The sequence below is a fragment of the Raphanus sativus genome, chromosome 4 (assembly GCF_000801105.2).
Source record: "Raphanus sativus cultivar WK10039 chromosome 4, ASM80110v3, whole genome shotgun sequence".
Classification (NCBI taxonomy): Eukaryota; Viridiplantae; Streptophyta; class Magnoliopsida; order Brassicales; family Brassicaceae; genus Raphanus; species Raphanus sativus.
The window spans coordinates 8,192,715-8,217,795 of NC_079514.1; the positions used below are offsets into that span (position 1 = coordinate 8,192,715).

General features: G+C 32.2%; 4 protein-coding genes across 6 annotated transcripts; 1 reads left to right on the plus strand and 3 right to left on the minus strand.

The window, feature by feature from the left end:
- Nucleotides 1-84: 84 nt before the first annotated feature.
- On the plus strand, nucleotides 85-1,760 carry LOC130511563 (high mobility group B protein 1-like). Of its 3 annotated transcripts, none has more exons than XM_057008716.1 (8): nucleotides 85-124; nucleotides 365-443; nucleotides 619-729; nucleotides 817-874; nucleotides 957-1,001; nucleotides 1,115-1,195; nucleotides 1,264-1,335; nucleotides 1,442-1,760. In XM_057008716.1, the coding sequence occupies exons 2-8, from the start codon at nucleotides 376-378 to the stop codon at nucleotides 1,511-1,513; spliced, it is 507 nt and encodes a 168-aa protein (XP_056864696.1). In that variant the 5' UTR covers nucleotides 85-124; nucleotides 365-375; the 3' UTR covers nucleotides 1,514-1,760. The 3 variants fall into 3 exon arrangements, with proteins under 3 accessions (XP_056864696.1, XP_056864695.1, XP_056864698.1); XM_057008715.1 differs by having other exon boundaries at nucleotides 87-224; XM_057008718.1 differs by lacking the exon at nucleotides 85-124 and adding an exon at nucleotides 146-169.
- Nucleotides 1,761-1,912: 152 nt separating this feature from the next.
- On the minus strand, nucleotides 1,913-5,578 carry LOC130511562 (vacuolar cation/proton exchanger 3). The gene is made up of 10 exons (XM_057008714.1): nucleotides 5,217-5,578; nucleotides 4,745-4,812; nucleotides 4,202-4,230; nucleotides 3,908-4,104; nucleotides 3,476-3,697; nucleotides 3,255-3,395; nucleotides 3,043-3,159; nucleotides 2,763-2,816; nucleotides 2,560-2,676; nucleotides 1,913-2,348 (listed from the first exon to the last, which is right to left on the minus strand). The coding sequence occupies exons 1-10, from the start codon at nucleotides 5,499-5,501 to the stop codon at nucleotides 2,193-2,195; spliced, it is 1,386 nt and encodes a 461-aa protein (XP_056864694.1). The 5' UTR covers nucleotides 5,502-5,578; the 3' UTR covers nucleotides 1,913-2,192.
- Nucleotides 5,579-11,694: 6,116 nt separating this feature from the next.
- On the minus strand, nucleotides 11,695-13,998 carry LOC108850184 (uncharacterized). The gene is made up of 6 exons (XM_018623757.2): nucleotides 13,551-13,998; nucleotides 13,343-13,442; nucleotides 12,993-13,252; nucleotides 12,892-12,897; nucleotides 12,619-12,812; nucleotides 11,695-12,207 (listed from the first exon to the last, which is right to left on the minus strand). Exons 1-6 carry the CDS (start codon nucleotides 13,996-13,998, stop codon nucleotides 11,695-11,697), a joined length of 1,521 nt encoding a protein of 506 aa, XP_018479259.2.
- A 4,128-nt stretch (nucleotides 13,999-18,126) lies between these two features.
- Nucleotides 18,127-21,131, minus strand: LOC108855170 (calcium-dependent protein kinase 13). The gene is made up of 7 exons (XM_018628918.2): nucleotides 20,091-21,131; nucleotides 19,755-19,898; nucleotides 19,533-19,685; nucleotides 19,320-19,435; nucleotides 19,054-19,221; nucleotides 18,718-18,948; nucleotides 18,127-18,570 (listed from the first exon to the last, which is right to left on the minus strand). The coding sequence occupies exons 1-7, from the start codon at nucleotides 20,716-20,718 to the stop codon at nucleotides 18,421-18,423; spliced, it is 1,590 nt and encodes a 529-aa protein (XP_018484420.1). The 5' UTR covers nucleotides 20,719-21,131; the 3' UTR covers nucleotides 18,127-18,420.
- Between the last annotated feature and the right edge of the window lie 3,950 nt (nucleotides 21,132-25,081).

A 25,081-nucleotide genomic window follows, 5' to 3' on the forward strand; every position in this document is an offset into this window, starting at 1 on the left:
TTTGGCGGGTAACCGTTTGATCGCAACCGTCCAAATCAACGACCTTCCTTCACTATTATCATCTTACCGGATATAGCAGGTCAAATCACCTGGGATCTAACGCACTCTTTCCTAGGTTAAACAGGTAACCGGTGATAAGCATCTCTTTCTCTCTTTTGATTATGCTTAGGTAAGTTTGTCTGAAACGAACATATCTGCCATCCGTCTCGAGTACTCTTTCTAGGGTAATGGATTCTCTCTACTGTTTTGTTTGGGAGAAATTTGAAGCTTGGCTTGTTCATTCGTTGTTAGATTGATTCTTCTTATATTATGTTCCATGTTGAGTTTGCTAAGAACATGTTTAAGTTTGGTTGGTTCTGTACAGTTGTTTCCAAGATGAAGACAGCAAAGGGGAAAGACAAAGCTAGGAACACCAATGAAGCCTTGAAGCTTGTTGATGACAGGTTAATCCCTCTGAAACTATGGTATTCGTAATAACTTTCTTGCTGAATCGTTGTCTCCTTCAAAAGAATCTTGTAGCTTAGGTTGGAGTGGAGAGACTGGTGTTTTTTAAGCATTGTCTTTTTGTGATTTGATCTAAAATATAAAGGTGAAAGCTTTTTAAAAAAAAAATTTCAGAAAGGTGGGAAAGAGGAAGGCACCGGCTGAGAAGGCTAGTAAGCGGGAGAAGAAGGCCAAGAAGGACCCTAACAAACCCAAACGACCTCCTAGTGCCTTCTTTGTCTTCCTGTTAGTCATATTAAACTTTCATTTTTTTTTTTGTTTTTTTCTGTATTCTGTTCTAAAGTTTATACTGCTTGGTTTCTTTTGTTTCAGGGAAGATTTTAGGACAACGTTCAAGAAAGAAAATCCAAATGTGAAGGCTGTCTCTGCTGTAAGCATTTGGCAGATTCCTTGTACATACATACTTAAATCCTAATTCCTCGTAGTCTTTACCTTCGCTTTTACTTGTCAAGGTTGGGAAAGCTGCAGGGCAGAAATGGAAGTCAATGTCTCAAGCTGTAAGTCTGATACTGTGATAATGGATATAACAGCTTACATCACTTTTGAATACTCTATTGTGATCTTTGGAGTAAGACATTGACATTAGTTTTCACCCTCTTCGCTTTTGAAGGAAAAAGCTCCGTATGAAGAGAAAGCTGCAAAGAGGAAAGCTGAATATGAAAAGCTTATGGATGCATACAACAAAAACTTGGTAAGCCCTATCTTATATATACAGACACTTATGTGACTTCAATCTGATTTCATTGCAATGGAAGACAGGAAGAGGAAGGGAGTGATGAATCTGAAAAGTCTAGGTCCGAGGTGAATGATGAAGATGAAGCTAGTGAGGAGGTAACAGTTCCTATAAGGAATGCAGAGTTTTATACATGACCCATTGTGTCTTGCTGTGAGTTTTAGGTTATCTGATGAGTTTGGCTTCATTTAATTTTCTCTGCAGGAAGCGCAGCTAGAGAAGGGAAAGGCAGGAGATGAAGAGGAAGATGATGATGCGGACGAGGAAGAAGATTAAACCAGAGATAGAGAGCATAACTGCAGGTCCAGAGGCAGAAGTAAGTAGTTTGTAATATGTGTGTTAACAACTATAGATCCAAATGGTGTGCGCTTTTCTTTTTTCTTTTCCTAAGAACTAGGAACAGTTGTTAGCGGTTCAAGGAGGTTTTGTTTCAGCTTATTATCCATAACAAACAATGTACCAATCACAAACTATGTACATGACTAAACTCTCCCTTCTAATGCATTTTGTGTTTCTTGAACTCTTTTAGTTGGTTTTCTACTGAGATTGAATGTAATAACGAATTTAACGCTCACTAATCTCTTGAACATGTGAAAAGCTAGATCGCAGTAGTCAAATTTAGAAACATATATAATCCATCTACTTACAACATGAATTATGTATGTAGCCACCTGATTTGGTGTATGAAAGAACCAGCTCCTCTTTTTTATATATAGTTTGATCAAAAGAACATATAATATACAAGATGAAACATAAAATCCCAACAAACAAAAAAGAAAGAAATGTAACCTCTTATAAACATCAAAGAAACCTGTTTTCACCAAGCTACCTCACTCACTAGCTCAATTCATGCTGAGGAGTCTCTCTAACAAGTCTTTTCCGTTTTGGCTGACAAATCAATCAAATCATATTATCTTATTTTTCCAAGTCATTTGATGATTTATTTCATCTAATTCTAAGCAGAGACAAATCCTCCTCCCACACTGTTCTTGGGTTGCATCCCCAGGCCGGTACCTTTTGGTTGAGGAATTTGATCGACAAAGAAACATGCGGCGATGATGACATAGCACAACACTAGAACAAGTCCCTTCATGTAATGAGATGTTCCATCCTAATAACCATCCCCCAAAAAAGCAGACGATTGTTATAAAGCAAATTAAAGTAAACCACAAAACTAACTTTTTTTTACCACAAACCACAACAACTAACTAAAAACCTGATAAAAGTGTGTTTTATATTTTAGCTAAGATATATTTGAATTAGATGTTATCATATTACCCTAGTATAATATTTGATTGCAAGTGCAAAGGAGAAATGTTTACCTGTAAAGTGAATGCTGTGATGATAATTGCCAGGGCTAGACAGCTTGTTTCAAGGATGTTGAAGTTGAGATCCATTTTGATTCCCATGATCCACGCAACGATAACACTCAAAGGGACCTGAGGAAACGCACAACATTATTAAACTTGTCTTAGATTTTTGTTATATGGCATGCAACATTTCATTTAATCTTTCATAACCTTACCACAAACAAAGAAATCTGAGTTGCAGAGCCCAACGCCACCCCTAGAGATATATCCTGCAACAACGTGACCAATTCGTTAAATTGAGATATCAGGTATTGTGGTCTAACCCATTGGAGCTAACATTTAAGTAACATTACTATACTTTCAAAAATAACACTTTGTATTTTCTAACAAATATTTTTGCGACAAGCAAATTTTGTTTAAAATGCTAAATACTCTAGTTTATACTTGAAGAAGTAAACTCCACAATTTATAACGTTGAAAAGCAAAGATTCTCACAAGCTTGTTTTTGAAAGCGAAGATGATGGCTCCAGCATGCTCAGCCGCATTTCCAACAATGGGAAGCAATATGATGCTTATGAAACTCACTGATAGTCCCCATGAATCAGATGCATCCTGACCATTATTTACAATCTCCATATTAGTATTTATTTTTGTTTTCTTATAATTAATGTTGATGGAATTTAAAACATATAAACTTAATTAATTACCTCGATCGTGGCCACAACATACTCTGATAGCAATGCGATGACGAGTGTCATTCCAGCGAGCCAAGCAAATCCGCTCCAAAATCCTATCACCGGAGTTTCTTCAACAGTCACTTCATCATTATACGCATCATCCTCATCATCCTGAATTCCATTTACATATAATAATAGTTACATCATTTATTCACGTTCTACTTGATCAGAGAGTAATAACTTATAGTCACCTCTTGTGCTTCAAACAATTGGCGGTGAGTCCAGAGCTGGAAGATGAGATAAGCAATGTAAGCAATAAGCATAACGATGCTGCTTGTCCTGGACAGGCTAAGCGACATTTTGTTGATCAGAGAGGTGGATGCTTCTCCGGTCGCTGCATATTTTAGCAGCAATGGGAGCAAATGACATAGCAAACCCATAAGCAGCAAGAAGAAGTTCACATCCGCTTGTTTCTGTTACAATGAGAAGAAAGAAACATCACATTAAAAAAATCCAACCAGCTTTGATAATTACTACGAAATATTGTTATATCTAGTTGAAGTGAAGACAACTTGGGATTTTTTTGAGTATTTTTACTGTATTTCAATGCATTCTTATAGATAATAATATAATTAATTCTGTTAGGTTACACTAAATTTGGATTCCGGTTTGGTTATATATACCCGGTCGAACCGCTGGTCGCGGCGGATATTAGCAATTCCACCACAGAAGAGGGAAGAGCCGAGAACCAGGAGAAGGTTTGAGAGAATTGAACCCAACAGAGAGTATTTCACCACGGCCACTTTGTTATGGGCCAACGCTAGTATCGCTATTATTAGCTCCGTCGCGTTTCCACAAGTGGCGTTCAACAAACCGCCCACTGCCAAGTATATACATTGAAACATTTAAGCACGTTACTGAGATTACGTTTTACATAATTGATTCCGAGAATAGTTTGACTTGTATGAACGTGTTACCTGTTGGGCCGGTGTAGAAAGCTAGTTGTCTGCACGGGTAAAGGGAGAACAATCATTATCACGGCACGGGTAAAGGGAGAATGATCATATGGTCTATTCTAATCTTTATGTGATATATGGTTGTATACTTTTCTTTCAAACTATATATGGTTGTCACTACAAATTCCATTTTATGATACTTAATTCTTATTTAATATAGTAAAAACTTTTAACGTATTTTCTTAAAGTAAAATATCACATAACAATCTTTTATTGAAATTACTTTTTATCAAAGAAACATAAATTAACATCGTTTCAAAATTGCAAGAAACAAAATGTAAAGAAGTGATTTTCACCAACAATAAATTATCAATCAATCATCTCATTTAGTCAACACAACCAAGTTTCCTTTAGAATTTTAATTAGTTAGATTTAGATACTAAATAAAATATTTAAATTATTCCTTGATATTGACAAAAATTGCAAAAAACCTGAAAGTATAAATTGTTGCGGGAAGATAAGTACTTACTTTTTTAGCAAAAAAAAAAAAAGATAAGTACTTACTCTGTCAAAAAGCTAACTCGCTCAGCAAGAGGTGTCAGTCCTATCAAGCTCAGTCCAAATATCAACGGCTGTCGCACATTTTACAAAAGATGCGTATTTTATAAATAGATAAACTTGTCTTTATCTTTTTTGACGCACCGCACAAAATAAAGGTAACGGAATAAATTATGTGGCCATGATACATTAAAATTCTGAGCCACAAAACCAAATAGATTAACCAAATAAAATATTATGTAACCATAAAATTACTCACGGGGTTTGGACGAACTGTTTAATACTATTTAAAATTACTCAGGGGTTCCAGATATGTAATACTATTTAAAATTAGTCTGTAAAATTAAATAAAAACAGGATTGAGGAAATTCATATTATTTTAACTTAGGGAAATTCATTTGGAAACTGAACAATAATTGCCTAATTTCTCTTGAAATTTTTACCAAAATTAAGAGAGAGGAACGAAAGAGGAGCTTACGCGACCGTAGTGGTAATAATCGGCGATAACGGCGAGAGGGATCGCGAGAAACAAGACAGTGAGTTTTGTACCAAGAATGACTTCTTGGAGATTAGAGAGAACGTTCTTGAGAGTTTTGCATGGAACCTTCTGAATCAATCGCAGGTCTGACTTCTTCCTTAGCGACGATGACGACATGTTGTGTGCCGTTTTCCCATGTCGCAGTTCCCTGCTCAAACCCTTTGGTGTCGCGTTTGCGTTTTCGCTCTCCGTGGAGATACCCCATGGCTCAGCGATACTACCCATGGCTTAATACGTTTTTGAATCTCATGACATCTGGGTGTGTTGAGTCAGGTTCTGAATAAATAGGTGGCGACTTCTACAAGTGTTGCTCTTGTGATTTAAGTTGGGTCCACGAACGCAACTTCCCGGAAATTTCCTCTTTTCTGTTTTTATAAGTAGGTTTTTGGTTTGTATTGACGAAAATCAATTTTATTTTATTTTGGTAGATTTGCAATTAATTAAGTTAAAATACTTATGTGATGTCTAATATCATATGCTATTTTGGGGAATTTTATTTCGAGTCAACTGCGACATGGGGGTAACTAGCAAAATGGCGTACGATTGTTTTATTTAAGAAAAGTAAGATACTCACAAATACATCATTTTTTTGGTAAAGAAAATAACCAATTTAATTGTATTAGATCTCTTTTAAAAAAAGAACAAAGAGACTTTACGTAAAATATAGTAAAACATGATGCCTAAAATATAGAAAAAATATATGCACAGTTAAAGATATCTTCAAAGCTTTTATACAGTTTTATGTGTTTGTGATGGTTTTACTGTTACAAACATAGGACTCCCTCTATTTTTTATGTAAGTATATTTAGTCGAATGTACAAAAATTAAAAAAATTATTATTTATTTTTAAAATAGCGTTTGTTATATAAATTATGTATAGTTAAATCAATCATAAATAAATATATATTATTTGATTGGTCGCACTATACTCAATAAAAATAAAAAAATTACATAGAATAACTAAAACTATTTATATTTTGAAATAAATATATTTTCTTTAAACTACTTATAATATGAAACACAGGGAATATTACTGTTACATTGTGCTTGAACATGTGATTTGGAAACTTGTTGACACGTGTATAAAAATCTTCCATGGTTTTGCTAAGTTTTTTTGAGGTTTAAGCAATATATTATTTTTTGACAAAACAAAGCAATATATTATTTTATTCTGATACACTAAATTTTAATATTAGCAAATAAAAATATGCATGTGTTTTAACAGCGTCTAATATGTGTTTTACGTCACTAAAAGATGTTCTCGCATTTTCTCTTTTATTATCATTTTTAACAATAACTAAATTTTAACCCGCACAACCGGGTAGATATTGGTTTTCATTTTATATACATAAATATTTGGAATGATAGTAAGGTAAAAAAATCAAATGTTTAGAATTAGAATACTAGGATTACATAAGAAATCAAATAATTTTTTTTTTGAAAAATTAATTTTTATATTTGAATTTTTCTTGTAATTGCATTTTTAGTATTAATTTAATTTGATAGAATAATCTCTTAAATAAATTAAATATATAGTTATATAAACTTAACATTTATCAATAAGCCATGTTCAATTTTTAACAGAATGGATACATATATTTAAATTTAATAGATGCCAAAAATATATTCATATTTACTGTTGATATTTAATCTATTAAACTTAAACAAAAAATACAAAAAATTAATTTCGTTCATTTTTCTAACCATCAAACTAATTAATGTTTCAAATGATGTACTATATAATTTAAAACATAATTCTTTTTTATAATCTAGTAATATTTGTAATGTTGGTACCACAAAATTTATTTATAAAGTAACTAAATTCTGTTATCAGTCCAATAATTTTATAATAAAATGTTGTTAAGATCGTCTATAAAACTATCAAACAACTCTTTATTAAGAAAATAAATTAATATCAAACAGTTATACATGAATTAATAAATAATATATAATAATATTTCAAACTTATTTCGAAATTAGTGAATATATTAACATATAATCTTTGAAAATTAAGATCTTGTTAAAAAAAATTAAAAAGACTTTTTCAGAATTTTAAAAATATATATTTATACTTAAAATAAAAAGATATCAAAAGATATTATGATTAAAGTAGTTGAATTTTTTTATATATTATTAGTTTTAATAAAATACATTTAATAAAAATTAAAGAATGATTCAAATTAAAAAAAGATATCATATATAAAAAGTCATACTTCTGTTTTAATATATAAGATTCATTGGAAATTCGGACGGAGGTGTTGCCGTATATAATAATAAACTGCATCTCAGATCTCACCGATATGTGCATGTAGAAATCTTGACAACTTTCCGCTATATGCCTGTGTACATATTCGTTCATGTGGTTACGGTTAAAGGGATCGCGTTTGATCCCTTTTGATTGTTAGCATGTTATCGGCATATATATTTGTATAATTTGTATAATATATCTTCCATATTCTTTTCAAACAAACGACCATTTACTATAGAGAAATTAGAAAATGTTGTTTTAAGAGAATTGGTGTATGCTATATAATAATTTGTTCTTAAGTCAGATTAAACTCATTATTAATGGTAGTCATAATTTGTTGTGAATTGACATCATTCGTTAGCTTAGGATAAGTAAGTTCATGATTTCTTTGATTTGTGACACTAGGATATGTAATGAACTTATAACGATAAAGAGAATATCCATTTTCATAACGGAGACACCAAAAATTGAGGCCTATAATAGCCAATAACTGCAACGTCTAAATCATACGTCTCCAATCTCTTGTAGTTGTAAATTAGTGGCCATCATACATACCACGATGGTCACCATCAACGGTTGGTGTTTCAAACTTCAAATTAGAACACCGTGTTGTGTTTTTATGGCCTTCGGTTATAACTTAAAACTAGATTTTGACCCGCCCTTGAAAAGGGCGGGTATATTTTTTGTTGGAAAATTATTTTACGTAATAAAAATTATGATTTTTGATAAATTATATATTTTAACTTTTTATGAAATTTATCTTAATTTTATTATATGACTTATTTTTGTTATTTTCAATATGACTAAATTTTAGAAGATTCTAAATAATTCTAACCCGTAATATGATTTTATTTATTTAAACCGAAGTTAAACATATTTTACACTGATTTTTTTAATTTAAATAAAATATTTTATATCTTCAACACTCTTGTATTGAAAATTTCATTTGTGCGTTTCATTTTCTATAATTTTATTAAATTTAGTTTACCAGATTTAATTTTTATTTTAAATGAAACTATTTTTAAGGAGTTGAGATAATTCAGACCCGTATTATGATTTTGTTGATTTAATCATTTATGATTTTTGATAAATTATATATTTTAACGGTTTTATGAAATTTATCTTAAATTTACTTATATGACTTGTTTTTGTTATTTTCAATATGACTAAATTTTAGAAGACTCTAAATAATTCTAATCCGTAATATGATTTTATTTATTTAAACCGAAGTTAAACTTATTTTACATTGATTTTTTTATTTAAATAAAATATTTTATATCTTCAACACTCTTGTATTGAAAATTTCATTTGTGTGTTTCAAAACATTTTCTATAGTTTTATTAAATTAAATTTATGTGATTTAGTTTTTATTTTAAATGAAATTATTTTTTAAGGAGTTGAGATAATTTAGACTCGTATTATGATTTTGTTGATTTAATTATTTGTTATTTCAACTTGATTTATTTTGAGGTTTCATTTAATAAATGCTTTCAAATAATTAATAATGTGAAAGATTTTTTTGGAAAGATATGGTGCAAACATTTAGGAAACAAAATATTCAAAAAAGGCTAAGAACTGAATTATATTAAATACTATTTAATTTTAGTTGCAAAATAATGACTTTTGATTGGTTGCAAATTATGCTGGAAAAAGGTATAAGCAAATTTTGTAATTACTTAAAAATTTCAGGGACAGATTCATAAACAGTCATCTGCTTTAATAGTATAGATGTTTTAATAGTATAGATTAAGCAACCTGTTTTAAAAGGTTTCACATATTTCATCAATTCTATGATTTGCATATTAAAAGACATTAGTAAATTTTTTTGGTTGAAATCGTGATCTTTAGATTGCTAAATATAAGCTTGTATATATATAATAAGTGTATGCCACAAAATTTAGAAGGTCAAAAGATATTCCTTATAATATTCATTTGAAAAATATGGAAGTGTTAGAAAAGTCATCTAGTGTATTTGTTTGCATAAGCATAATCATAGCTTTGTGACAAAGACCATTGACACTGAAGCACTGCAATATGGAACATGTGCGATTAAAATGCATATCTAATAACAATGAGTTTATCAACAAAAGAGCAAATTGTACATAAAATAAATTCCAAGTTTCAAAGAAAGAAAAATTCTATTTTTTAAGCATGAAATACATACACAGAGAAAGAGAATTACCAGGGAGAATAGAAGGTTCTGGATCAGAATTACCGGGTAATGGCAGAGACTGCAGGTTCTGGACAGTAATGCAATTTTCTCTGTAAGGGAGTTATCAGACCATTCCCCTTGTTGCATCTCCATGAACTGCGACGCCCCCTTCTCCACGAACTGTGACGCCCCCATCTCAGGCTCTGTTTCCTTTACCAGGGAGAATAAAAGGTGGAAAAGGACCTCTGCAGAAGTTCTTCTCCTCAAGGCCGTGTCAGATAACAGGTCGAAGCAACAATGTGATGGAAACCTTTTCAGGTTTTCAAGACTCAAATTAGATTAAACTGAGCCAAATCCCACACATACAGATAAAATGGTTAACACTTGGTTTCCTTAAAACATTTGAGTCAAAAAGGTATGCATGCAATACTAACGTTTCATCAACATAACAATTTGGGAAGACAAAGAAACAATTGAATGTGAAGCCATTGTTGAAACATAAAAACCTTACACTTTGAGATCTTTAAAGAAGGGTGAAGATACCAATTCACTGAGAATGAAACAGGGTAGTTGAAAGCACACCGGCATAAGTACGAACGAACCCATTACGCAAGAAGAAACACATCGACTGGAATCAAGAACAAAACCATAAAATGAAACAAATTAGTATTCTTAGCAAAATCAGATCTAGGGTTGTCCAAGCAAAAATTAATTCGAGGTAAGAAGCATATACCAAGTCGCTGGCTTTCTTAGTATAATCGATCTTCTCCATCTCGATTGGGAGCCTTGATTGATTTGCCTTCTCTCTTAGCACGAGAATCAGCAGCGGCAATGATACCTTAGAAGAAAAAGGCGAGTGTGGTTGTTTCTCCTTACGCAGGCTTCACCATCTGTCAAACATCTTTCTCAAACCCATCGAACTGAAACCCAAATAAATAAATAAATAAAATCACCCACACTGCTTAGCGGATGAGCACAAAAAAATCTCATCAAAAAAATAAAACACACATATGTTGTTAGGGGAAGATCAGAGGAGGGCACGATAAAGAAACCATCAAGCATATTGTTGCTAGAGCCAAAGCCAATTGTAGACATGGATGTCTCGAAAACAATTGAATCAAGCTTCATCTTTGAACCATATAAAAGCTTTGAAATCTCACAATTAAAAGGGATATAAAATTTAACTAAATGAATGTTGTTCAGTATTATTAGGGATTTAGGGTATATTTGTTTGCTTCATGAGATTAATATCTGCGATTTCTTTAAAAAAATATAAAAACATTTAATTAAAAGCATAGTTTAAACATGATCCAGTGGCAAAGAGTTGTAAATACTGTTGAAACAGAAGAGTACCTCAAAAAAGGGCCTTCTGTTTTAATAGTATTGATAGGTTTTTAATGTTGTCGTATAATATTTCAAATTCGAATAGAACACTATGGTCACTATTCCGAAAAAAATACTTTAACATTAGATGCGGTTTTATCGGAATTGATTAGACTAAACTCAACGAACAGCTGAAACTAATCAACTTTTTTTTTTTTTGTAAACTTAATTAACTACAACTTAAAAGACAATATATGTGGGGTTCGGCTCCTAATAGTACAGTACAGGACCATTCGTACGAGACACATCACACATGTGTCTTTGAGTTGTCTAGTGTTGGCGTCTGCTTCTCATGGTGCCCACTTGAGTCTATATCTTATAAAGTTCTTGAATTATTGTTACTTTGTAATTCTACTTCTTCTTTGACTTGTAGGATTCTAATACCGACTTGCTTTATTGGGAAGAAGACATAGGAGCTTTGAGAATGATTAACTAATCAAGCTTTGAAGTTTTTGTGGTTCTACCGATATTCCATCTATGCTTGCTTAAAAATATACATACATACATACAGTGGCGAAGCCAGGAAGTTTTTTCAAAGGGTGCACCAATAATAAAGTAAGAAATATTAAATAAATTATTAAAATATTAAAAACCAAATATTAAAAACAACATTATTGTGTAAAAAAACTAACATTTTATAAAAGCATTCTTCTTTCACTCATGGCTTGAAATCGGATCAACACTTCTTCGTTTGCGACATCATCAAGCAATTCTTTTTCAATAAAACAAATGAGATAATCACTTAAAAGATCATCCCCCATTCGATTTCTTAGAGCTGTCTTCACTATCTTCATTGCAGAGAAGCATCTTTCAACACTTGCAGTAGCAACCGGCAAAGTCAAAACCAACTTCAAAAGCCTATAAACCAAAGGATGTGCAATATGCTTTTGCGTATCTACCATGAGAAGAGAAAGATCTCCAAGACTCTTCAGATTTTTAAATCGCTGATCATGCCGTACATTGTCGATGAAAATACCAAGTTGTTGCTCAAGAGATAAACAGTCCATAAAACTGAAGTCCTCTGGATAGAACTTAGCCAACTTCACCAACTTTGACTTGTCGAATGCCCGAAAAGCACCAATAGGATTTAAGGAAGCCATACAAATAAGCAGCTCAGTGTTTACTTCAGTAAAACGATCGTTGAATTCCTGAAGTTGCAAATCCAAAGTTGCATTAAAGCAATTAACCTTATAGTGATGCAAATTAGTGATGTTGGTTTTTTTCCTTGGCCTCCGAGAATCGATAAAACCTTTTTCCATATCGAGCATCTGAGTATCATGTTTCTCACAAAAAGAAGAAACTGTCAACATTAGTGAATCTCATCCATCATCTCTTACTCTCTGTAACTCCCGCTTAGTAGATTCTACTAGTGACATAGCATTCAAAATGTCTTGATATTTCCTTTGCAAAACCATCGATAGATTCTCACATATTCCCAAAATAAGTAACATCAGATGCATATAGAACACACAATCAAATGTCTGAACATATTTGAGAAGACCATATGCCTGGCATCTCTTAGAATCATCTGCGCCATCCTTTTCGATATACTCAAGAACTTTAATAATAGTAGAAAACAACCCAACCAAACGCAACAGCGTTTTATAATGAGAGCCCCACCTTGTAGTTTCAGGCCTTCGAAAAGAAATTTCTTGATTCTGTCCTTTCCCAGTGTTAATGTCACCACTAGCAATTCCAACATTTATCTTGGCTCGATAATTTTCCCGGACTTGATCTTTTCGTTTGCAAGAAGCTCCAACCACATTCAATAACATAGAAACCATATCAAAAAAATCAGAAACCTCAAATATCTTTTTCGCAACAGCCACTACAACCAACTGAAGTTGATGAGCAAAGCAATGAACATAATATGCAGAGCTGTTTTCTTTAGAAATCAATGATCGCAGGCCATTAAACTCTCCTTTCATATTACTAGCTCCGTCATAACCTTGTCCTCTCACTTTTTTCAAGCTCAGACCATACTTAGCAAACAACTGATCAATAGCATGCTTCAAAGATAAAGAAGAAGTCTCTTTCACATGGACAACTCCAACAAACCTTTCTTTGACTGCTCCTTTCTTATCAACAAATCGAAAAACAACAGCCATCTGTTCTTTGTCAGACACATCAGCAGATTCATCTACTAATAGACCAAACACTCCGTTGTCAATTTCTTCAATAACAGATTTCACTACTTCTTCTGCAAAAGCGTTTACAATATCCTTTTGAATCTCTGAAGAAACCATCTTGTTATTTCCTGGAGCATTCTCCAAAACAACTTTTTTTATAACATCATTGTGATCAGCTGTGTATTTCAGAAGTTCTAAAAAGTTTCCTTTGTTAGAAGACCCTTCTCCTTCTCTATGACCTCGAAAAGCTAATCCTTGTCGCAATAAGTATCTAGAAACATCAACAGAAGCATTTAATCTGATACGATACTCATTTTTCATCGCATTAGTCTTCTTGTACATAGCATGTACTATGGATTGACCTTGATTCATCAAATCATCACACTTCTTGACAGCATTATTGTGAGAACTGTTAAGCTCTCCTACATGGAAAGATAACCTATCAGGCTTATGCCAATTCGAGAATCCATCCCTCACAAATCCAGGATACGCATCATCTCTAAACAAGTAGCAACACAAACAATAAGCCTTTTTCTCCGATACACTATACTCTAGCCAATTACCATACAGACCAAACCAAGCTAGATTAAATCGTCTCATTTTACCACCTATGAGTCTCTTTTCAAAGTTATGACCAAGTGGTTGACACGGACCTTTAAGAAGGTATTTGCATCTTACCTCATCGACTTGATTTGCATTATAATCCTTGATATTTTTTCTTTTAGCAGGATCCCACGGCAAATCATCAGTATCAGATGGTAAAGTGTTATCAGATGGTGAAACTGATGCTTTTTTGTAGTACCATTCCATTGATTAAGCTAAAAAACCAAAAACATAACATAAATCAAAACGTTTAGTCTAGCAAAAGTATTATTTATAAAAATTATAAGCATGTAAAACTTGCAAACTATCAACTCTAATCAAGAATAAAGGCTCTATCTATGATCTTGGACTTGTACGACTGGAACAAAAAATTCAGATGCTATTTAAATAATTACTAATCATAGACATTGACATTGCTGGAACAATTGAACAATTCAAAACATAATTGCACAAATATAAAGAATAGTTAATTAGTTACCAGTTTTGTATGGTATACAAGAGAAAATTCTCTCAATTTGATTTGATGATTTGCACTTGCAATTGCACGTTGAAGAAGAAGCTTGAGCGATTAAATTTTGTATTAAGCGTAGACATAATTTAGAATAGTTAGGGTTTAACAAAAACTGTAGAGAATATAATTGGGCTTTGGAGTTAATTGTAATCTGTAATGGGCTAAGTTATTTTTTCTTTTTATTTTCATTAAGGCTTTGATGCAAGTAAATTTTAGTGGGTGCACAATTATAAATTCATAACAGTTAACACTAATTTTTTAAAAAATTGGGTGTGCACGTGCACCCTCACTCCACTGTGTAGCTTCGCCAATGCATACATACATATAATATATATATATATGTATGTATATAATAAGGTGATGTATTCAATGTTTGGTAACTATTTTCCGTAATATAGTAGTAGGTTAAAAAAGTGTTCCAAAAATAGTAGTAGGTTAAAAAAACATTTAGCATGTATCTACTTTATTAAACTAGAAACGTGACATATTGTCATATTGACAAATATTGAATCAAACTATGTATTTTATTTAATTAAGAGTCTATTCTATCAAATTAAAATAATATTAAATACGAATATGATTAAAAAAAACTAAAAACCTAAAAATTAGTTTTTTTAAATTAAACAAAAGGTTGTATTGTTAATTTAATATGTCCTTTCTTGTTAAGCAACACTTATTTTTTTTTTAAAAGGTTGTATTGTTTTAAAATACTTTAATTACTAGATAATTTTATAAGAAAAAAATCAATATTGAAACTTTGTCTGAAATTAAGAGAAGAGGTTGAAATAGTTATGCATGCTTCACTCTCCCCTCAGGTCATGATTTCCCATGTTATATTAGGATAAGGCATTTTAAATTTGATTCTTATCATGTCAAGGATAAAAATATAAACCTTCCATTATGAATATTCTTCTAATTTTTTCTTGCAAGAGAAAATTTGAAAATTTAATATGTAGTTTAGCTTTATTAACTGACCAACACAAATTTTATCATTAGTTGAATAACATATTATTCAAGAAAATATTAAAATATCATTGATTGAAAAAAACAATATTGTAATTCGATCTCAAAATCAATACAAATGCTTATCACTTCCTTTTCTCTGATTTTTGTAAGATATATTGTAGTTGCTGGGAAACTTCAAATATCATGGTTGCAATCCTCTTGATCTGTTTACTTACTCTGGAATGGGTTTTACATTAAACATCATAAACCTTAAATCTTGTTGATTATGATTGCAAATCTGAAATAGGATGTTACTGTCAACTTTTAAAAGAAAGCGCACCAAAAGTTAGCAAAAACAAACTTTTAAAAGAAAGCAAGTGCCGTTTGTGGCTACTTTTGTTCCTAAGTGATTCATCTCCAAATTTAGAAAGGCTCATAAGGACATAATGGTGCTGGTTGGATTATCTTAGATCTTGAAATGCATCATTTTGTGAAACGTTGATTGATATTTTTGATTCTTTTGCAGGCCAATAATGTAGGTGGGTTGCTGGTGTTTGTCACATGATGTTGATGCTTAAGAGCTGAGACAAGGAAAGTAGTTACTAGGTAGCTTTCAGGTTAAGTTTGAAATCAGCCTGTGATATACGATGGTCTCTATATTAAATGCTTGAGATGATGTAACTCACAATTTAATTTTGTCTTGTTTGTTTTATCAACTTTAACACTCTTAGGCATTTCCAACCCTGCTCTGGAATTTTCTCGAATTCCACTATATATTCAACTCTAAAATAAAGTATTGGTTAGGGTTATTCCATTAATGGAATAATATTATGGTTAAATTACCTATTACCTATTATTCTATTTTAGAGTTGAATTTTTTTATTTATAAAATTATTTTTTAATCTTAAATGTCTTTGTTTCATACTTAAATAATATTAAAAAGATGTAATAATACGAAAAGAAACATAATACTACACAAAAGATTATTTATTAGTTTTATATAAAAGATAAATAAACTAAAAATGACAAACTAAGCATATATAATTTCAAATACATATAATATAATATAAATAAATAATTTGGTAATTTTTTTCAGAACTATTGGTGAAGTATTGTTCTAATATAATAGATGAGTTTTTATTCTTGTGGATCAAAATTTCGATTGATAACATTTGTACTTGTTGAGTTCGATATATGCACAAAAATTTGAATCCAATACATAATTCAAATTACAAAAAAAACTCTATTTTCTTCTTTTTAGTTTTTTAATGCATAATTTTATTTCTGAATTAAAAAATTGCATATGATAAAGATAAACATTGTGCCAATTTGAAATTGGAAAAAACTCTAATTATATTTTAATAATAAAATTTTAATTTAAGTTAAAAATATTTTTATGGAACTTTGTAAACATTAAATAGTTAGGTAAATAAAAAAGAATCGTTTATGAATTTCTTTTGGAGTAAAACTTAACTTTATTTTAGAATCATTTTGGAATAGAAAATACTAGATCGTGACCCGCTCGACCGAGCGGGTGTTAATTTTTTTTATCTTTGTTCGTACTAACATGATTGTTATGTGTATTAATTTTAAATTTTGAGAAATAAAAATGTGTTTAAATGTGTTTAAATAAATAATGTGTACTAATGTGATTCTTTTGGCACGTTCCTACAATCTTTACACCATATAAAACAGAAAAAGAAACAGATTTATAAACCAATAGAATAGAAAAAAAACTTATAAAAGCTAAAACAATGCAAGTACAGATTCATCTGAGAGGATGCACTCAAATGTGTCGTCTCCAAAACCGGTGTTTTGTTTCCAACAATAAAGAACTTTAACTCGAATTTTCCTATTGTTTTTTAAAGGTTTCACACCATCTATCATAACTAAAGTGCTAGGTTTCGACATTGTGTTTATTTGGGAGTTTTTGTGAATGTCGTATGGTGAATAAGAAGTCGAGTATTTATAGACAAATTTTTGTGAGATGAAAAAGAATATTTCACATTCAATTAAATCAACCATAAAAAATAAAAATATCACAATTTGATCGACTCCTAGATTTTCGCTTGGATAAAATATACTTGGAGAAGGGGATTTTCCATATTAGTATCTAATTTCTATGTATGTGATGATTCATATGTATTAGTATTCTTACTATATATATTATATATAATTTCAATATGGACAAACAGATGAATGGTACGTATTTCATAGGAATGGTATCTATATATTATATCTATATATTATATATAATTGCAATATGGACAAACAGGTGAATTATGTATAATTGCAATATAATTGTAAGATTTAGTTTCAGAGCAATGATACGTATTATATTCTTAGTATATAAATCGACATGTAATAATGGTACGTATTAAATCCATATGTAATAATATATGGAAACCGTATATGGTATGTATTATAAATAAGGGATGATGTTTAATTTAAATATAAGAGGTCCACCTGTAAAATCCACCTAGAATAAGTTGTAATATTTCTGTTTTAATAAGACAGATTCTTAGTATATAAATCAACATGTAATAATAGTACGTTTTAAATCCATATGTAATAATATATTGAAACCGTATATGGTATGTATTATAAATAAGGGATGATGTTTAATTTAAATATAAGAGATCCACCTTTAAAATCCACCTAGAAGAAGTTGTAATGTTTCTGTTTTAATAAGATAGATAGTAATACATTAGAATTGCTCTTAGTTCATACTACTAAACTTTAAATTATGGGATTTAAGTAACTTAGGTCATCAAAACATACATGTAGTAAATTCGATTGACCAGTGTTCAGCATGTAGATGAGAGAGTTGTGAAATGATTCATAACAACACTGACGAGGTTAAGGAGAACAAAAGAATATTACAGAAAGATCGTTGCTTTTTTCTTCTACACATTAAACATTGATTCTCATGTCTTTGGCCTTTCTACCACAACAAACACAACTCATCCCACAAAACCAATAAAAGGACACGGACAGCACAAATCACCAAAAATAGAAAGTTAAAAACCGAACGATTTACAAAAAAAAAAGAAGATTGATTCCGAATCCCCAAGCTGTTTGTCTTCACTTGGCTTGATACTTGACGGTGGAGGAGGGACGTGCGTGAGATACTCTAACAAAATCTAGTGCAAGCTTACTCACTTTGTTTGCTATTATTCATTGCCTAGGTTCAGAGATCCGTCCTTCATTAGCTTGATGCTTAAGCTATTGAACCTCCCTCTCGAGTAATGACGAGAAGCCTTTCTCCAATCAGTTCCTGTTTTCATCATTGCTGCAAACTCTTCGTAGCTTATTCTCCCATCCTAATGTCAATCATCCATGTCAGGCATAACCTCAAGAAAAACATCTCCAACACTAACAAAGGTGTTCTATCTAACCAAGTGATAAGTGAACTATTTGGTTTCCTAATAGTCTTGCAAGAGAAAGAACTATTGAAAACGAGATCATACCTTGTCAGTGTCAACTTCTTGGAATATATCATTGGCGACATCCACACAGTCATCCCCTCCATCTTCCTTCAAGGCTTCACAAAGCTCTTGGGGCAGAATGTACCCATTTCCATCCTTGTCAAAGTAGGAGAACGCTTTGCGGAGATGCTCATCGTTTGCTACCTTCTGCAGGTGGAGAGACACTGCAACAAATTCACCATAGTCTAGTGTTCCTTTCCCTTTAGTATCCACCTATTTTTCACACAATTTTTTGAAAATTCAAATGTAACTTAATTAGCATATTGTGTTAGGTTGTCATATGGTATGATAAAAGGGAAAAAAATAAGTATGTGGCACCGCTTCAATAAGCATCTGAACTTCTGATTCAGCTAGCTGTGTACCGAAATCGCGAAGCCCAGCTTTCAACTCCTCGATGGTGACAATGCCATCTTTGTCAGTATCCATCTTGTTGAACATCTCCTTGATGTGTTCTACTTCTTGAGAAGATAAAAATTCAGCAATAACCTAGTTTGATTAAGGTAAAGTAAAGATAAGTAAGTATGGTCTAAAGAAGTGGTGACTCATCAACAGTGAAAAAGATTTTCTTGAATTAACAAACAAACCCTCAAAGCTTTTCTCTTGAATCTGTTCATCACTGAGAATTGCTTTAGTCTGGACTTGACAACATCTCCAAGAGGGACATTTGGAGCTTTCTTGGCGTTTTGAATCCATGGGTGCTCTACAAAGTTGAGGAATAACTAAAAGCATAAACAATCTCAAGATGATTGGGCAATGAGATAGTAACAGATGCAAAGAGTTGGATTGATTCTATGTACCAAGCACTTGCTTTGCAGTGAGCCGACGCTTTGGATCAGGCTCTAACATTTGTCTGACAAGACTCTTAGCAGTCTCTGAAATGTTTGGCCACGGTTCCCTCTTAAAATCAATTATCCCGCGTAAAATAGCCTGAGCAACTCCCTGTTCTGACTCTGTGGTTGAAAGAATCAATAAGCAAATGCTTAGGAAGGAAGAGGAGGATAAGGAAGAGAGGAAGGTACCAGCCCAGAATGGAGGAACTCCACAGAGAAGAATATAAAGAATGACTCCAGCACTCCAAATATCAATTTCTGGTCCATAGCTCCGCTTTAGCACCTCAGGTGCCATGTAATATGGACTCCCAACTATCTCCGAGAACTTCTCACCTGAAAAAAATATGTGTAAGCATTGTAAGATAACAGCTTCAAGGCACCAATTAAACTCCTCTATGACCCCACTGTACTACCACTGATAATCAGTTCAAGCTTGTAGGTAGAAACATCCAAAACCTAAAAGACGCCTAGACACTGTGATCCTAGTTAGTAGAAGAAGTATACACTTAGCATCAGTGACACTACCTGGCTTGAAGAAGATAGACAATCCAAAGTCAATAGCTTTCAACGGCGAGTTCTCCTTCTTGTTAGCAAACAAGAAATTCTCCGGCTTCAAATCCCTATGAATCACACCGTGCTTATGGCAAAGCTGCACAACCTCCACGATCGTCTTCGTGACTCCCGCCGCCGCTCGCTCCGTGTAATGCCCTCTCGCCACAATCCTATCGAAAAGCTCACCGCCCTCGCACAGCTCCATCACCAAATGCACAGCGTTGTCGTCCTCGCAAGCCTCCTTCAGAGTAACAATGCTCGAGCTCTCGGGCAAATGCCGCATGATCGCCACCTCCCTCTTCACGTCCTCCACGTCCACCTCGGTCCTCAGCTTCCTCTTCGAGATGGACTTGCAGGCGAGGAGGTCGCGCGTGGATCTCACGATGCAGAGGTACGTGACGCCGAACTCGCCTCGCCCTAGCTCCCGGTCGAGCAGGTAACGGTCCTCGATGTTCTCCTTGGGGACGTCGCTGAGGACTCGGATCGGCGCCGGTTTTTTCCCGCCGGAGGAGGCGTCTTTGCGGCGGTGGTCGTTGCCGGAGTAGTTGGATTTGACGTCTTCTCTTGCCACGGCGGCGGGAGATCTGCAACAGTTCCCCATGAGTTGTGTGGAAGCTCAAAGTTTCAAGCTTTTCTTCTGGGCTAGCTTAAAGCCTCGAGCTTTCTTCTGGGTTTAGCTCAAAGACTCGAGCTTTCGTCTGGGTTAGCTTAAAGCGTCGAGCTTTCTTCTGGGTTAGCTTAAAGTCTCGAGCTTTTCGTTTGGGCTATACAAAAGACAGCAAAGAGTAGAGAGATCTCTGGGAAGCTCTAATAACTTGCTAATCTAGGGTTCCGCATTATAGCTTTTGTAGGGGGATCGTCACAGTGGAATCTATGGAGCTATAGCTGGAGAGAAGAAGAAGCATATAGATCGAAGAAGGGTACGGTGAAGATGAGTAGGTAGAGAGAGAGGGGTCTCTCACCTTTTGATGTTTTCTATATCTTTTTGTAAAACTCAAATCATAATCTGGTCTCTTTGCTAGTTTGCTTTATTTCCCTTTTTTTTTATAGATGGTTTATATGATCTATTTTTCCAATATAATAAAATATAACAACTAAATTTCCATGGTTTAAAAGTTTCTATATCTAAGTGTGGAATTCGAATCCTAGATTATGCAATAGATGTAGATTTTTATAAAATAAGTAGTATTGTCAATCGTCGAATCGTATATAATCTTTAAAAATTAATTTATTATCGTCATTTCCAATCCATAATATACTAAAATTCATATTCCAGCTGAAGCACCAGTGATGCGTTAGCATTTGACCCATATAACTAATCAAGTGGAGATTCATTCATATTGGGATGGCACGAATCAGATCTTCGTGTTTTTGGATCCGATCCATTTCGTTCTAATAATTAGTTATTCAATTCGATTTGTTTGTATGGCTTCTAGATATTTTGTATCTCTCATCTGAATTTTTTTAGATTTTTGATTGGATATCCAATTAGATCTGTAAAAATAATTAAATATTAGAAAATAAATAAAAGTTTCTAAAAATAATATAAATAATAATAATTTATTACAAAAACAAAATTTTATTTATTAAAAAATCTAATAAATAATTTAATAAATTTAGTAATAAAATACTATAAAACTTATACACAATATAATATTTATAGAGCTTGTAGATATAATTTTTTAAATATATATTTGCATATAACAGATCAGATAGAATATTCGTTTACAAAAAAAAAAATATTTGTGATTTTTTTTTTGTTTCTTGCGGATATTATATATTAATATTTGATTTACTTCGTAGAGTTAAAGATATCTGAAATTTTTGGTTCCAATGGAAGTAAAAAACTAATCAAATCAAAATTTACAGAAATTTTGCCGTGTTCTAGTTCACACCACCAGAGCGTATCACATCCAATAAATTACTATCTACTAGTTGAGATGTTTGGTTTATTTGAGAATTATATTCGTTTCAATACTTTCAGCTCTTCGCTTTTGTGTGTAGTTGCTAGTTTTTCAACCTATAAGAAAATATCCTATTGACAATTTTTTTTATATATATCCTATGACAGAACAGTGTCCCTAAGCTAACCCCTACCCTAAGCTTTACATCATATCGTCTTTGTGAATTTTTTTTTTTTCCCATCTGAGCTTTTCATTCATAACAATAGAAAGTTACAAGGTTGGATTTCTAACACCGGAGGAACACATGAACGTCCCCGGAAACTAATCCCAAACAGGGAAGCCAAAGCCCAAAGATACGGATACGGGTCACATACATCACATACATAGAAACAGGATTCGTCTTTGTGAATTTAAGAGAATTAATACAGACACAATTGGTCAATGATAATTATTACAACTCAAAGGATTCGGCGGTCAAAGAACTTTAAGGGCAAGATTTATATGAATGAATGAATGAATGGATTAAAAACCAAAAACATATATTCCCTCCCTATGTACTATTTTAAGTGATGTTTAAATTTTTTACACAAAGATTAAGAAAATACAAATTTCTATATAATTTATCTTGGTTAAATAAAATTACATTAAATAAAATCAGTCTAACCAATAAGAAAAACATGTAGTATTTTGTAATTAGTTGCAAATTTCAATTGACATTAAATTTTATTTAGAAATGCGAGAACATCACTTATTATGAAACAAAATAAAAATACTTAAACACCAGTTATAATGGTACGGAGGGAGTATATAAGTACTTCCTCTATTTAAAATGATGCATGTTTAAATTTCTTTCATAAATATTAAAAATATATTAAATTTTTATATAATGCACTTTTTAAAAAACTATTTCTCAAAACTTTAGTCAGTTAAAATTTTATAAATATAAATAATTTCTTCAAAATTTACAATTTAAAATTATCACCTAATAAAAACTATTAAATGTTAAAAACAGATTTTGAAACAATTTTCTTAACAAATTGATCTTAAAACAGAGGAAATATTAAATAATTAAAGAAATAAAGTTTGTTGCGTTTTCAGTAAAATAAATTGTGTTGGGTTTGTCTTTTCCTCAATTGTCGCAAAGTCTTTGGTATAAGTAGGCGAAAGAGAAAGCATAGCATGATGGGTCATCTGAATATAGACTCAAGTATGCTACAAAAACAATGTTTCAGTGCTCTCATCTCCTCTAACATTTTCTAAATTTATTCTCTCATGTGTTCCCCATTATCTTGGCAATAAAGTTGGGTTGCGTTGATGGTATCTAAGTACGAGTTAAGTTCTTAATCAAATTCTAAGTAAGCTAGAACCATTTAAATGATGGCATTTACACATATATTTAGCTAAACTTTGTTTACAACTCACACACACACACGCACTTTTAAACCCTAATTAGATTTTATTATAAAGTGACACAACAAGTTTAAACCTGTAGTTTACAAGTATCGGTGTAATTTTTTTTCTTTTTTTTCTTTGAGAAAGGGCTTCTTGGTGTAACGTTATATACTTATACATTTATATGTATAGTATCTAAATATTGTTGTTGCGTCATCATTTTTCTCCGTCATGTTCATGGTCGTATGAAACATAATGGTATACATCCGTAGTTGGAAAAATGCATAATACAACTGCAACATAATTAATTTCAGTTAAGCAAAAAAAAACACAATCAATTACCGTATTGGAAATAAGAAGAAAAAAAAAGATCCATAATTGTCTGATATTTGGAACTGTTCAATGTCAAAGTGATAGATATTTGTAATGTAGTGATAGATTTTTTTTTTTTTTTCTTACAAACTTATTTTCAAACATTCCATAATAATATCTTCATGTAATAACGACAAACGAATTGCAACAAAGCATGTTCATCGCTGTCGTTGAAATAAACAATGAAACGTTAGCGACACATTTTGTCGAGCTTTTAATAAATGTTTTGTAGCTCATATTCCAATCTGTCGTTCTTGTTTATAAGTACTGTTACCATTTATATGGAAAGATAAAATATATCCTCCTAAGATAGTATTCTCCACGTAACTGGCCCGGGTCCAAAATGGATAGGCGTCGGTGCTATAGGCCTTGCTCAGAGCTTCTCCAACGCAGGTATGAGACTGGTATGAGGGAGAGTTACTAAAAATTGAATAATAATAAAAGTTAGGAATAGTAACTGACAAGACTAAAACCGGTCCTTTATGTACACACTTTCAGAACCTTACAATATCCCCATGTGCCGTATGGATCATTTTGATTGGTTTATTTTATAAAAAAATGGTAAGATACTGGAGTATCTGCCGTTGAGGCTGCTCTCAGACATCTCTCAGTTGCGGTATGTAGAGTTTTGTTCACCTGTGGCTTTTAATTTTCTGCTTGATCTTATCAACTAGCTACTCACCACCGATTAAAACAGACAAACCAATGTCGCATATTCTAAAGAAATTAGCTAACGAAGACACATCTCTATTTCTTTATGCTTTAGGTGGATGTTTGCAGATTTTCATTATATGTATTGGGATTTGTTGAGTCCATGTTCGATTCTCCATATGTGATTATTACGATATTATTCATTTACTCATCTCATCTTGTGTGTCATTGCAAAATTATTTTGAAAATATTTTTTCGAAAATACCACACATTCCATGATTTTCTGACTAGTTTCTGTAACAATTTTTTTATCGATTTAAAGAATTTTATTCATACTTGAAGAGTGTTACCAATTATTGGAAATTTGTTGAATCTGTAACTTTTAATTATCCGATTAGTGATATTATTTGGGATTAAGATGACAAAAAAAGAGAGACAAATCCAGGTGGATTCACTTTTAAACTTCACTAGATCTTGACCCGCGCTTTAGAAGCGCAGAATATTTTACGATGAAAAATTTCACTAATAACTTAATAAATATTTTAGTATTTTTTAAAGAGTGTATATTTAAAATATTTTTGCATTTAAAGCAGTTTTTTTAAATTCAACCCGATTGTGATTATACCGGTTAATCCGGAGATCTGA

What these genes read in the sequence shown, in the direction of transcription:
- LOC130511563 (XM_057008716.1), top strand. Translation starts at nt 376, where the DNA reads ATGAAGACAGCAAAGGGGAAAGACAAAGCTAGGAACACCAATGAAGCC. An exon ending in GGAAGTCAATGTCTCAAGCT is followed by an intron (nt 1,002 to 1,114) that starts GTAAGTCTGATA and finishes TCGCTTTTGAAG; the next exon opens with GAAAAAGCTCCGTATGAAGA. An exon ending in ATGCATACAACAAAAACTTG is followed by an intron (nt 1,196 to 1,263) that starts GTAAGCCCTATC and finishes AATGGAAGACAG; the next exon opens with GAAGAGGAAGGGAGTGATGA.
- LOC130511562 (XM_057008714.1), bottom strand. Translation starts at nt 5,501, where the DNA reads ATGGGTAGTATCGCTGAGCCATGGGGTATCTCCACGGAGAGCGAAAAC. An exon ending in CGAGTTAGCTTTTTGACAGA is followed by an intron (nt 4,231 to 4,744) that starts GTAAGTACTTAT and finishes TTACCCGTGCAG; the next exon opens with ACAACTAGCTTTCTACACCG. An exon ending in AATTGTTTGAAGCACAAGAG is followed by an intron (nt 3,396 to 3,475) that starts GTGACTATAAGT and finishes AATGGAATTCAG; the next exon opens with GATGATGAGGATGATGCGTA.
- LOC108850184 (XM_018623757.2), bottom strand. Translation starts at nt 13,998, where the DNA reads ATGGAATGGTACTACAAAAAAGCATCAGTTTCACCATCTGATAACACT. An exon ending in GATCACAATGATGTTATAAA is followed by an intron (nt 13,253 to 13,342) that starts AAAAGTTGTTTT and finishes TGCAGAAGAAGT; the next exon opens with AGTGAAATCTGTTATTGAAG. An exon ending in TGTTTTCTACTATTATTAAA is followed by an intron (nt 12,208 to 12,618) that starts GTTCTTGAGTAT and finishes TTGCAACTTCAG; the next exon opens with GAATTCAACGATCGTTTTAC.
- LOC108855170 (XM_018628918.2), bottom strand. Translation starts at nt 20,718, where the DNA reads ATGGGGAACTGTTGCAGATCTCCCGCCGCCGTGGCAAGAGAAGACGTC. An exon ending in AGTTCCTCCATTCTGGGCTG is followed by an intron (nt 19,686 to 19,754) that starts GTACCTTCCTCT and finishes TTTCAACCACAG; the next exon opens with AGTCAGAACAGGGAGTTGCT. An exon ending in CACTGCAAAGCAAGTGCTTG is followed by an intron (nt 19,436 to 19,532) that starts GTACATAGAATC and finishes TCAACTTTGTAG; the next exon opens with AGCACCCATGGATTCAAAAC.